Source organism: Mastigoproctus giganteus, chromosome 11 (genome assembly GCF_048544385.1).
Source record: "Mastigoproctus giganteus isolate SK-2022 chromosome 11, ASM4854438v1, whole genome shotgun sequence".
NCBI classification, from domain to species: Eukaryota; Metazoa; Arthropoda; class Arachnida; order Uropygi; family Thelyphonidae; genus Mastigoproctus; species Mastigoproctus giganteus.
The window spans coordinates 74,050,778-74,064,647 of NC_143585.1; the positions used below are offsets into that span (position 1 = coordinate 74,050,778).

The window sequence follows — 13,870 nt, forward strand, 5'->3', positions numbered from 1 at the left end:
GTTGTAAAAATTGTTTTGCCTGAAGAAGTACTTCGCAAAATAGGTACACAAGAAGCATATGATGAGGAGATATTGAATTTCGAAATTAATTTAGATTTTTAGATATTGATTTTATATTAAAAACAGAAAATAAATAACTATTTATATATACTATTTGTTTGTTTGTATTTATTCACTACAAAGTACAAACAAATGAAAATTTTAAAAATTTGGCGGGTTAAGTGTTAAAAATAGCGGATTTTGAGTATGCGGCTAGCGGGAAATATTATTAAGAGTTGGCAACACTGTATATAATATATATATATATATATTAATGGCGAAAAAAAAAAAGTGAATGTGGCGACATCTGTGAATTACTTAGTTAAAAGAGCAATTGACAAGAGGGTGTCGGCAGTGAATATGGTGAGGGTTTGCTTTTATATCTGTAACGAGTTGTTTTAGTTTTTTGTGAATTTCGGGTATCATATGAGTACTTCAAAAATTTATAAAATTCCTGAGTGCGACTCGTAATTAATCAAAAATAGCTCTTATTCTAGGAAATATTTGCCTTTAAAATTCCGGAAACGAATAGTCGATTATTATGAAGCATTGTATATTTTAATTATTTTTCTCTAGTATTTGTAATTATCATATGATTTATTATTATTATCAGTAGCTATATGGTGCAAGGAAGCCTGAAGCTTTTACTGCACCACCCGAAAAAAAAAAAAAAAAGTTCCTGAGTTATCCAGAGAGAGAAAGAAGTAGAAGGGAATCACCAAGAAAGAAAAGAATGATGATAATATCCAGCTCAGGACCCTGGGTGTGCCAAGCCGGAAAAAAAAAAAAAAATCCTGAGTTATCCAGAGAGAGAGAGAGAAGTAGAAGGGAATCACCAAGAAAGAGAATGATGATGATAATATCCAGCTCAGGACCCTGGGTGTGCCAAGCTTTCTTTAGGTCGATTTGTGTTGATAATTGCTTTGCGTATTTTTTGGAAATACGCAAACTTGGAAAGAATGAAATCTTGATTGATCTAATTTGAATGTGGCAAGCAGTCTGTGCTTTAAATTCCTGTCGCTGTTATGATTTTGGCAAACCTAACTTAACTAATAGAGGACCTTTACCCCTCTCCACCCTGTCGTTCTGCCGCTTTAGAGTGTTTGGTACTACCTAGATGGGACTACTGCACTCCAAATGCAGTAGATTACATTTATTGCTGTTAAACATAAATTGATATTTTCCTGCACATCCACTGAGTTTATATAGATCTTGAAATAGCACACCCTGATTACTGTTATTACAACTTAACCATCCCTTCCCTTTATCCATAGTTGTAACTTGTCATTAATATTGTGGTTGAGTAGTTTGAATAAATTTAAAGAAGGTTTCGACAAATTATTGGAAGGAATGGGGAAATGATTTTTTTTTTGATTGGCCCTGTGCAATCTCTGCTTTGTTGTATCATGTTGCCCATACTAATAATATAAGTTGTGATCATGTCCCCAAAGGATTTAAAAAAAATTGCAGAGTTATGGCAAAAAGCAAATTTCACAAACAGTGGCAAAAGCAAACCATGTAAAGGGAATCAACTACTACAGTGGTTTCCAAAATGCAGACTGTTGAGCTACTGTATTTCCTTTGGCAAAATATTCCCCACTACGTGTTGCATGCTATGTAATCAGTTATGTTCTTAAAATTTCATTTAAGTGTTTGCATATGTAATGTTGCTTTGTCTTACATTGGCAATGCAGTGTTATTATTAATGTTTCATTATTTGCATGTTTATAATTTGATCTATTGTTCTAATTATTTATTTGTGTGTGTATATATACAGGGCGTCTGAAAAATACACGGCAAAACTTCAGGAATGAGTTCCTCATATGTAGATAATAAAAATATTTTATATCAACATAGTTCCGGAAATGCTTGGTTCCCGAGTTATTAACCGGAATGTCTTATCTCCTGCAGGTGATTTCCTTCATCACGAGGTACTGACAGAATCTGGTAGTTTTCCATTCTGACCATGTACTCAAATCAGGAGCAAGCAGATATGCACTTTATGTACGGTTTGGCGGATGGCAATGCTCTGATGCTCATCGTTTGTACCACGAAAGGTTCCCAGAACGAAGATGTCCAGAAAGGAAAACGCTTGAAGGTATCCATCGTCACCTTTGTGAACATGAGACTGTTACACCTTGTGCTGCCGACAGAGGACGACCAAGATCTGATTCCTGAAGTAGAGGGTGGACCTACTGTCTGGCCTCCGTGCTCACCTGATTTAAACCCGCTAGATTTCTTCTTGTGGGGCCATTTAAAGTCATTGGTGTATTCGACTCCGGTAGCTGATGTGGAAACTCTCCGCAATCGAATTGTGGCAGGTTGTGAGACAATACAAAACATGCCAGGAATTTGGCATCATCTTTGTGAGTCCATGAGACGTCGATGTGAGGCCTCTATTCAGGCAGAAGGTGGACATTTTGAACAATTACTATAAGATGATGTGAACAGTTAAGTGTCATAGATAGACCTTCAAAACTCGGAAACCAAGCATTTCCAGAACTATGTTGATATAAAATATTTTTATTGTCTACATATGAGGAACTCATTCCTGAAGTTATGCCGTGTATTTTTGAGACACCCTGTATATATAAATAAAATTTTTTGCCCCCCCCCCCCCACAGTCTATTTGCCACTATTTTTGTACCATGGCTATATCACATTCTGTTGTTGCCAGATTTGCACTTTCATCTTTGAGACTCTGTACAACTGACTACTTTGTTTCAGACTTTTAGTGTATAAACAGAATGTGATTTTTGTAAGCTACAGGACTTATCCAAGGTACCACAGATATTCCCCTATTTCACCTCAACTGGAAATGCAATAAGAAATACACCAATGATAAACATTAACTGCAAGGCTGGGTTTAAACATGATGAAATCCTAAGTCAAATGTGAAGAGGGCCAAACATATGTAGTTATAGATTTTTATCATAATTTAAATGAAAAATTTTATAAAGCAGGATGCTTTAATAAAATATCTTATTTTTAATAATCAAGTGTATCTGAAAAAGTGTATTACTGATTCATGTGATGAAGCAGTTTTTCAGTTCAGACTTTGCCAGATTGGTAAAGATGCTAGGGATTGTGCTATTATTAATAATAATCTTAAACAGCTTGTTCATTTATCTGTTGGAATACCATAACTATACACCTAATGCTTGAACTTTTTCTCACTGACAACCCTTCTAAGTATGAGGGGGGGGGGTTTCAAAAAGTTTGCACCCTTACCTAGAAATAACAGCCCTAGAAAGGTGAAACTTCACAGGAACTTTAATCCTTTTCTATGTACTCTCCATGTATAGTAACACACTTCTCCCATCTATGGATCAGTTGTTTAATGCTTTGATCATAGAAGTTTGCACTTTTTGCCTGAAATCATGATTCCACTTCATCGATGGCTTCCTGAGTACACCCAGAGTACCAGTAAGGTTGTACACCTGAGTATACCCCTACTGGTACACCCAGCATTCGTCATTTGTCACCAACCGATCAAAAAAGTTCTCAACATCCACATTACACAAACCAACAGTTGGCGAGAACATTGCATTTGACATTGCTTCTGCAAAGGCGTCAGCAGTCTTGGAACCGATCATGCGGAGACCTTAGAGGTGTGTAGATGGTCATGTAAAATGCAGTGGGCAGACCCGTAACTATTTCCCACTGCATTTGCGATGAAACGAATTGTCACGTCTGTCACTGAGCACCAGCTGCTCAACCTTTGCAACCATCTCATAGGGTGGACAATTCTGCCCATACACAGCTTTCATTTCTTTGTCAATTTCCTGAACTTTCTTGCCCTGAAAATGCAGGAACTTGATCACTGCTCAATATTCCACTGAGTCAACCAAAGTGTCCTTCCTCAGATTCCGGGCTCCACCTCTGGTGTACGATCACCTATGGGAATGAAATTTCACATGTTAGTAATTGAATACGTAGACAACTTATATTAAAAATGGCATCTTCCTACCGATGTTTTATCTAGGTCAGGGTACAAACATTTTTGATACCCCCTCATATGTAGTTATTGATAGTTGTCCTCCAGGTATCTCAGATCACAACTTGCTGATCGCAGTCTACATTGGAGTCTTCTCCAATGAAGACTGTGTCTGACAGCCAGTCTCATCCTTGTGTTCTTTGATATAGGAATGCCAAATGGGAAGATTCTTGTGGTTTCTGTACCTCTCTCTCTTGGTTGGATAGCTGTTTAAATTTCCTGATCCTAATATTTGCTCATATTGTATCACTGAAGTTATCCTTGTAGGGATGATTTTTTTTTTATTCCTCATTCCACCCAAAAGCTACATCCTTTATCTAAACAGTGACTTCCTAAACAATCTATTAAGGCTGTTCAAGATACTATCTTAATCACCCTCCCACCCTTTGTGTCATTTGTAAACTTAGACATTAAGCCATATATACATACATCAATGTCATATATCATTAATAAATACACAAAACAGAAATGGGCCCAGCACCCTTGGGCACTCCACTAATAACATTAGTCCACGTAGAGCAATGTCCATTGATTACCACTCTCTGCCATCTCTCACTCAACCATCCCTTTATCCATTGCAGCAACTTGCCCTTAATACCATACCAATGAAATTTGTACAGCAATCTTCCATGTTGTTGTTATTTGGTTTTTAGGAGCATTAGCAACTAAGGCCATATTGCTCCAGGGATATGCGGTGGTCATTTCCTGACCTTTCCGCATCCTCTGTATTTGGTGGTCATGGTCTTAAACCCCGGTCTCATCAAGAAGCATGTGCTACACACTGCTGCTCCTGCCCACCTGGCTACGGAGGCACCGCAATCTTCCGTGTGCAACAGTATCAAAAGCTTTCCTGAAATCCAAGTATATGATATCAAAATTATTTTTTGCAATCAGATTGGTCAGACAAGATCATTCCTTAAAAAATCCATCTCATGATTACATTCCTCTTGAAATGGTTCTGCATTACTTCTTTCACCAGTAACTCCATTATTTTCCAAAAAACATAAGTTAACATGTCAGTAAATGCTCATGTCTCCTCTTGATCCCTTTTTGTGAATTGTGGATACATTTGCACATCTCTAGTCTACAGGGACTCCCGTGAATCCAAAGATGCTCTCCTAATTATGGCCAAAAGTTTTGCTTTCCTCCTTTGCTGCCTCCCATAATATAACTGAATAGATCCCATCCACTCCAGGTGCCTTTCTTATGCTTAACTTCAACAATTTCTCTCCCACTTTCCTCTCAGTTATTAAAAAATCATTTTGCTATTGTCATTTTCATTTTTCATTCAGAAATGCTATTGTCATTTTCATTTTTCTGGTGCTTATGTCACCAAACTGACTTGATATTGCACTGGCCACCATTGTCGACTGAAAGCACTGCTTTAAATTTTATATGCTTCTTGACTAAGAGCATGACCACTACCCTCCACTCCAGTCCTGTCTATACTCATTGTACTCCCCACATTCAAATTCTGCATCCTTTGTAGAGATGTGGTGTCACACTACATCTCTGCAATGTCTGCATTTGATGATTTAAACAGTGCTTCAAATTCATCAAATTTATTTACTATGCTCTTAGCATTATTGTACATACAGGTATACATGCACCTGTTCTCTTAGTTGCCCTCACATAGTTCATGTATTTATTTTTTTCCATGTAATCCACAGCAAGGATTGAAATCCCTATCACCTTGCTTTCCTGGCTGCTGCACATTCTGGTAGAAGCAGTGCAGGAATCACTTTCACCTCTTCTTGTAGCTCTAAGTAGTCTATTAGTTTGTATCCCCCACAAGGTAGAAGTTTTCTGAGCCACCTACCACTGCCTCAATAGCATCGGCAAATATTCTTGCTCCTCCTTATATTTAAGTGTGCTCCATCCTTGTAAGAACAGTCTCTTCTGTTAAGAAGCACAGACTACACTGAGAAAAATTCTGCACTGTGCCTTGCATAGTCTCTTCAGAGCCAAATTGATTAACAAGATTCTTAACATGTACTCCCTCCTGTGTTTCCTGTCTGAATTGCAGACACTTTCAAGTTTAATCCTGACTCAACTTTTTCCCAACATTGCTCTCTACTGGTTAAGTAAGTCATCGGATCTCTTTCTTTTAATATCATTAGTGCCAATGTGTGGCTCTACAATGTCAACTACTATTGCCCACTGGCAGACATACCCTAGTCCTCTTCGACCTATTCTTTTTTTGCACAATATATTTTTTATTTCTCTGAAGTAGAGTCACCAACTAATGTGTTGTATGCTAATATGTACTTATATATTCATGTATACAATGAAAAGTTATTGCTGGCATCTCACAGATGTTACGTGGGAATGGGAATTACCTAGAAGAAAGCTTTTGCTCACCTGGTCTGTTGAACAGTAAACAAAAAATTAGTCTTGTAATTCAGGGTATATTGAAATGAAAACAGGAAATGTGCTATAATCAGTTATAGAATATTAGTGGGCAAAGGTACATGGGCAGATTTCACTTTTTATTTACAAATAAAAAAAAAAAAGTTAAAGTGGCATCTGATGCCATAGTTGCCATGGAAGGTTAATCACATAGGCCTAACTATTTCAAGTCATGTCTAACAACAAATCTTTTTATTATTTTGAAAGTGTATATTACCTTGTATCCATTTCAGTTGGTTTCACATGCAGTTGCGAGATACTTTCTCTAAAGCTTATACATTAAATGATTTTCATTATTTATAAGGTTTGTTACACTTGGATCCCAAAGAATTAGAAGAAAATCTTAATCAGTTATGCACAGTTAGTAAGGATTTTGGACTAAAGATGAATATGGCTAAAACAAAAGTAATGATGAACAAGTATGCCACGGAAAGGGAAATAATGATTGAAGGAGCAGTAATTGAAAAGGTGGAGTCATATACTTATCTGGGTCAAGTTATTAGCTGTAATAATGATAAATGGCTGGAAGTCAAGAGAAGAATAAATTTTGGATGGATAGCATTCAGGAAATATAGCCACATACTGAAGAGCAATATCCCAGTTTGTCTGAAACGTAAAATAATGAATCAATGTATACTCCCCACCATGACTTATGGAAGTGAAACTTGGGCACTCACCAAAAGAATGGAAGAGAAGCTAAGAACTACACAGCGAAGAATGGAATGAAATATATTGGGAATCAGACTGTTAGATAAGAAGAGAAACACATGGATTAGGCAGCAAACTCAAGTAAAGGACATTCTTATCAAAACTAAAGAACTAAAATGGTCTTGGGCAGGACACATAGCTCGAAGACATGATGACAGATGGACTAAGAAAATAACAGAATGGTACCCAAGAGGGGCTAGAAGAAAACCTGGAAGACAAAGGCGGAGATGGATAGATGAAATTCATGAGTTTTTGAGTAGTAAATGGATGGCCAGTGCTCAAAACAGAAGGAACTGGAAAGTTGCTGGAGAGGCCTTCATCCTGCAGTGGATTGAAAATGGCTGATGATGATGATGACACTTGGAAAAGTCTGTGTTCAAAACTGAGATTTTTGGAATCATTTGCCACAACTAATATTAATACAATGCAAGCTTATTCAGCATTATCAAAAAAAACAAAAAAAGCATTTGTCCATTTGCTCTAATAGCTTTTCTAAGCCTTCTATAGATTTATCCAGATTATTTACTTCTGCAGCATGAGGCGCCTCCGTAGCCAGGTGGGCAGGAGCAGCAGTGCGTAGCACATGCTTCTTGATTAGACCAGGGTTCGAGCCCGTGAGCCACCAAATACGGAGGATGCAGAAAGGTCAGGGAATGACCACCGCATATCCCCGGAGCAATATGGCCTTAGTTGCTAATGCTCCTAAAAACCAAATAACAACAACTGCAGCATGAAATGGAAGTTTGTTCCAGCAATCATTTTGCTCACTGGCTGCAATAGTGGCACAACACAATATTCTTAATTTTTGAGTTAATACAACTGATGAGGTTGGGATAGTGGACTGTACATTTATGCAATAACAGTACAAAAAAAAAAAAAAAAAATTGCAGCCATTATCAACTCACTGCAGGATGGAAGCCTCCTCAACAATTCATGCTGAGGGAAATGGACCATAATCTGCCACGCTGGTCCAGTGTGGGTTAGCAGATCGACCGTATTCAGCAGTCAGGGGCTTGAACTCCGGTCTACTCAAAGAAAGTGAGATCAATATCTCGCTACGTGACACAAGTGTCGTTATGCCATCTGAGTTTTTACTACATCGAGAAGCGTCGACAGTGGCATTTCTTCAGTGTGCCCCAACCTTGGGACTGAATGGAGCATGGTCTGTGTGCAATAGTGATCCTTTTTGAGTTGTACTAGTATTGGAGTGTAATGCAAATTTCTTGCTGTAGGCTATACACAAAATGAGGGTGACTGTGCAACTCATTATTATAGAAAAATATTAAAAGATTGCTAAAGTCTGGTTCTGTATTCTTCCCATCACAATATGTTACATTAGCTAGAACTGCCAGAAAGACAGGAAACCCATTCACAGTGACAGAGATCTCATTGCAATTTTTACAACCTGAAAGATTTCGCCCGCCTCACTTATGTGAAATTTAATGAAAATACCAATGAAGTTTTAAAGCAGAAAAGAGCAGCATTTGGACTCTATTTTATAAAAACATACAAACAGGATGATTATAAATCAGTTAATGTTAAAGCTAGCTTTAAAGCAGAAAAGCAGCATTTGTTGCTGTTTTATAAAACAAAGTTGTTTTATAAAACAACATACAAACAGGATGATTATAAATCAGTTAATGTTAAAGCTAGTAAAACAAGAAAACCTTTGGAGAATTTTGTAGATTTCGAATTGAAAAAGGGCTACAAGAGTTCCATTCCGATTTCAAAAAAGAAGCACAGTGAGCTCCACTGTTTGTTGAACGATAACACGATTCTCAATATCATGCCGGCTTTTATAAGTCTAAAAGTTAATTTATGGAAGGAATAAATTTTTCTAAGAATGACTTAAATTCTTCCATTTTGCTTGTTTGTACACCAATAATTACATACTAACTTCTTGTTCTTATTTGTGCTTTATCACAATAATGTTCTCGAAGATTAAAATGTAGTTCATACATGTTACTTAGTTTATGAATATAAATAAAGCTCTTGTTTAATGGTTTTTTTTTTTTTTTTGTTCTTCATCCTAATTACCTTCCATCTTTAGGAGACTCAAGTTACAAATTTTGAGTGTTTGTTGGTGCAATAGTGGCACAACTCAAATGTGGGTGGGGTTTAAATTTGAGTATTCTGATTACCCATAAGGGAATGTTGATCAAACCAACCTAATTTTCAGTATCACTGGGTACGATGAGATGAATCACAATATATTTCAACAATCACATAATTTCTTCAATTTTAAACTAACTTTAAAAACCAAATTTTCCTCATTGATTATCTCAGAATTACAATTTTTGAGTTATGCCACTGTTGCAGCCAGTGAGTGATTTACTCTCTGGCTGGAAGCAGATTTTTGCACTTTTGCACTTTTATCCCACAGACATCCTTTTCAAATTAAATTTATGTTCCCTTATGTGTGTTGTCTGTGCAAGAGTGCGGATGCTACCAGCATTTAGTGTACTTAATCCATTTAATGCCTTAAATTCGTTCAGATCTCCTTGCAGGTGCCTAGTTTACAGATGGTGCAGTTTTCAGAAGCAAAGTCTTTCTTGATTAGAGTACTCTTTTGTGCCACTGGCTAAACTTTGTTGTTCTCTCTACCCATTCCAGTAGATCCACATCCTTCCTAAAATGAGGCTTTCAAACCTGTATGCAGTACTCAAGATGTGCCTAACCATTGCCTTATACAGTGGGATAATTGCTGAGTTAGTTGGTCTAAGAGGGGCATGTAATACATTCCCCTCTATTTGAGACCAACAGTAGTAGTGTGTTAGAGGCTCATTTTGTAATAAACAATATTGAGTATATCCTCATCCTTCATTTGCCAAAAAAAAAAAAAAAATGCTCTTTATGTTTCACATTTTACAGTAAATGATTTGAAATATTGTACATTTTTATTGCACAGGATTACTTATATAGGAAATATTCCATAAATATGCTAAATTTTTTTGTTTATAAAGTTTAGTAAAAATACTTTAAAATTTTTTAGGCAGCAACTCTTCGCCCATATCTGACTGCTGTCAGGCATACACTGAATGCTGCAATGTGCTTGGAGAATTTTTCTTCACAAGTAGTAGAAAGACATAATAAACCTGAAGTAGAAGTCAGGTGAGAACTCAAAAATTTGAATTGAATATAGCTATAATTTGTGAATATTAATTTGCAAAAGTTGAAATATTTAACTTTGCTGTGAATAGATAAATGAGAAAAATTGCAGTTCTTTGTTTCTGTGCATTTTTTTTATACTCCAGTATAATTAGGTGGTCAAAGGAGTTTATAAAACAGAAACCCTTCCATTTGCCCTTGAAAGTAGTTACATCTTTAACTAAATCCCACATCAGTGCACCATGATCACTGCCATCTAGTGGTACTTTTTATCTGCAGATTTATAATGTGTAAAGAGTCACTGCTGATGATCAGATCAAGAATACTGCTTCCTCTTGTTTGCCTCTCCAACATGCTGCTACAGAAAACAGTCATCAAATAAATCCACAAACGCCTTGCTAGCGTGGGTGTAACATTCTAATTTACTGGTCTTCTCTGCTCTGTTTCTCTGTACAGTTGTTTGTTATACTCATCACAATCATTAGGCCTATAACACACTCTCTCATTTTCATTTTTCCAGTGCTTACGTCACACCAAACTAAATCAACATTGTGCTGGCCACCCATTTTGAATGGATGCTCTGCCTTAGATTTAATGTGCTTCTTAATTAAAAGAGCATAATCACTCCCATTCCTCCAGTCCCAGTTGTCCTTTCTCACGTGTGCCACTCTTCTGTTCCTAAGACCGGATTCCCACTTTTGAAAATTTTTCCATCCTCAAAATTTCAAATGATTTTTTAAAATAAATATGAAGAAATTCTTATTTTTCTATTACTGAAAATCAGTGATCGGGGACTTTGTGACAGTCATTACTCAGAATAGTCTTGGCAGTTCTGAAATGTGCAATGTTCATTAAATTCTAAAATAAAAAAGGAACTGGTGTATTTTGGTTGTAGAAGCCCAGAGCACAAGCATGCAGCTTGTGGTGCTGAGTGCACTTTTCACTGAGCCCGTTTTCCCATTTCACTGATCCATTCATTCCAAATATTTGTCTAGTTCTGCTTTGAATTATTTAAGCTATCAACTTCCACAACAACAGATGGAAGTTTGTTCCTGCAATCAACTACCTACTGGCTAAAGGCAAACTTCTGGACATCTATTCTACAATTGTCTTTCCTCAGGTTGAATCTATGCCCCCTCAGGTTTGTAATCTGAGCAAGAATCCCATCAGTATTGAGCTTGCTCAATACTGATGGGATTCTTGGCCTTATACACGTCAATTAGATCACCTCACAGGTACCTAGTCTCCAGAAGCTGCAATTTGCAGAACTTAAGCCTTTCTTCATAAGAGCACACCTTTGTTTACAAGTATTGTTGCTCTTCTCTGTACTCATTCTAGCAACTCTACATCCTTCCTAAAATAAGGCTTCCAGACCTGTACGCAATACTCAAGGTATGACCTGATCTGACCTATCCCCTTATACAAGGAGATAATCATGTCCTTATCCCTGCTTCCATAATTCCTGTATATCATTGACAAGACCCAATGACATACTGTGGCAGCATGTCCGCACTGCTGAAAAAACTTCATATCTGACTGCACAATTACCCCCAGGTCTCTTTCACTCTCCATTACCCTGAGTGTAACAACACCCAGTTTGTACATTTCTCTGGGGTTACTGCTACCCATATGCAGTATTTTGCATTTGTCAATGTTAAACTTCAGTTGCCACTTCTCAGCCCATCTACCCAACTTTTCCAGATCCTGTTGCAGCAGCATACTGTCGTTACTGTTATTAACAACCCTGTCAACTTTTCTATCATCTGCAAATTTTGACATTAAGCTTGATATACCTACATCAATATCACTTATAAATATACAAAACGACAATGAGCCCAACACCTAACCCTGAGGGACACCACTAATAACATTAGTCCACCTTGAGTAGTATCCATTGATTACCACTGTCTTCTCCCACTCAACCATCCTTTTATCCATTGTAGCAACTTGCCCTTAATGCTGTACTGCTCCAATTTGTAAAATAGTCTTCCATGCGCAACAGTGTCAAAAGCTTTCCTGAAATCCAAATATATGATATCAAAATTATTTTTGACATTCACTTCTTTTGTGACCACATCATAGTATCCAATCATTGTTCATTAGCATTAGCATTAGTAGAGGCATTTGATGCAAGAAAGCAAGCTTATGCAGCATCACCCAAAAAAAAAAAAAAAACAACTTCCACTTCACCCCTCTGTTCGTTCAAAACACCTGTCCAGCTGAGCCTTAAACTTATTTAGGCTATCAACTTCCACGACAAGGGATGGAAGTCTGTTCCACCAACCAACCACCCGCTGGCTAAAGGCAAATTTCCACACGTCTATCCTACATTTATCTTTCCTCAATTTGAATTTATGCCCTCTCAGGTGATTATTCTGAGCGAGAGGAAGAATGCCATCAGCATTGAGCATGCTCAAACCATTCAAGGCTTTATACACCTCTATCAGATCACCTCGCTGGTACCTAGTCTCCAGACACTGTAATTTGCAAAACTTAAGCCTTTCTTCGTAAGAGCACCCATTTGTTCCATTCACTAATCTTGTTGCCCTTCTCTGTACTCGTTCCAGCAGCTCTACATCCTTCTTGAAATGAGGCCTCCAGACCTGTATACAGTACTCTAGGTGTGGCCTGACCATTGCCTTATACAACTGAATAATCACCTCCTTATCCCTGCTAGAAAAATTCCTATATATCTTTGACAACACACCATGAGCTACTCTTGCAGCCCGTCTGCACTGCTCAGAGAACTTCATATCTGCCTGCACAACCACCCCCAGGTCCCTTTCATTCTCTACCACTGTCAGTGTAGTACCACAGAGTTGATACGTTGCTCTGGGGTTGCTGTTTCCCATGTGTAGTACTTTACATTTGTCAATGTTAAACTTCATTTGCCACCTCTCACCCCATCTGCTCAACCTTTCCAGATCCTGTTCCAGCAGCATAGTGTCAGTAGTGTCCTTGACAACCCTGCCTACCTTTGTATCGTCTGCAAACTTCGACATTAAGCTTGATATACCATCATCAATATCATTTATGAATACAGAAAACAATAATGGACCCAACACTGAGCCCTGAGGGACTCCACTAATAACATTAGTCCACGACGAGCAGTGTCCATTGATTACCACTCTCTGTCTTCTCCCCCTCGGCCACCCCTTTATCCACAGCAGCAATTTGCCTCCAATGTCACACGGCTCCAATTTGTGCAGCAATCTTCCATATGCAACAGTATCAAAAGCCTTTCTAATATCCAAGTATATAATATCAAAGTTATTCCCTGCATCCAGTTCCTTTGTGACTGCATCATAGTATCCAATCAAATTGGTCAGGCAAGACTTCCCCTTAACAAAACCATGCTGTGTCCGAGCTATAACTGAAGTCTTGTCTAAATGATCCTGCAGTGCTTCTGTAACTAGTGCCTCCATTAATTTTCCTGGAACAGAAGTTAAACTCACAGGTCTATAATTACTTGTGTCAGCCTTTGATCCTCCTTTGTGAATTGGGGTCACATTTGCACATCTCCAGTCTGTGGGTACCTCCCCTGAGTTCAAGGAAGCTCTCATAATTATGGCTAAGGGTTTGCTTACTTCCTCTGCTGCCTCCTTTAAT

The 13,870-nt window shown here is 37.7% G+C and overlaps 1 protein-coding gene across 1 annotated transcript in view; it reads left to right on the forward strand.

Moving 5' to 3' along the window:
• Nucleotides 1–326: 326 nt before the first annotated feature.
• Arpc4 (Actin-related protein 2/3 complex, subunit 4) overlaps nt 327–13,870 on the forward strand; it is a 71,570-nt gene continuing 58,026 nt past the window's right edge. Inside the window, exons 1-2 of the mRNA XM_090385505.1 lie at nt 327–402; nt 10,146–10,264. Coding sequence (XP_090241631.1) covers nt 400–402; nt 10,146–10,264 — 122 coding nt within the window. The 5' untranslated portion in view covers nt 327–399. The remainder of the gene's footprint in view (nt 403–10,145; nt 10,265–13,870) is intronic.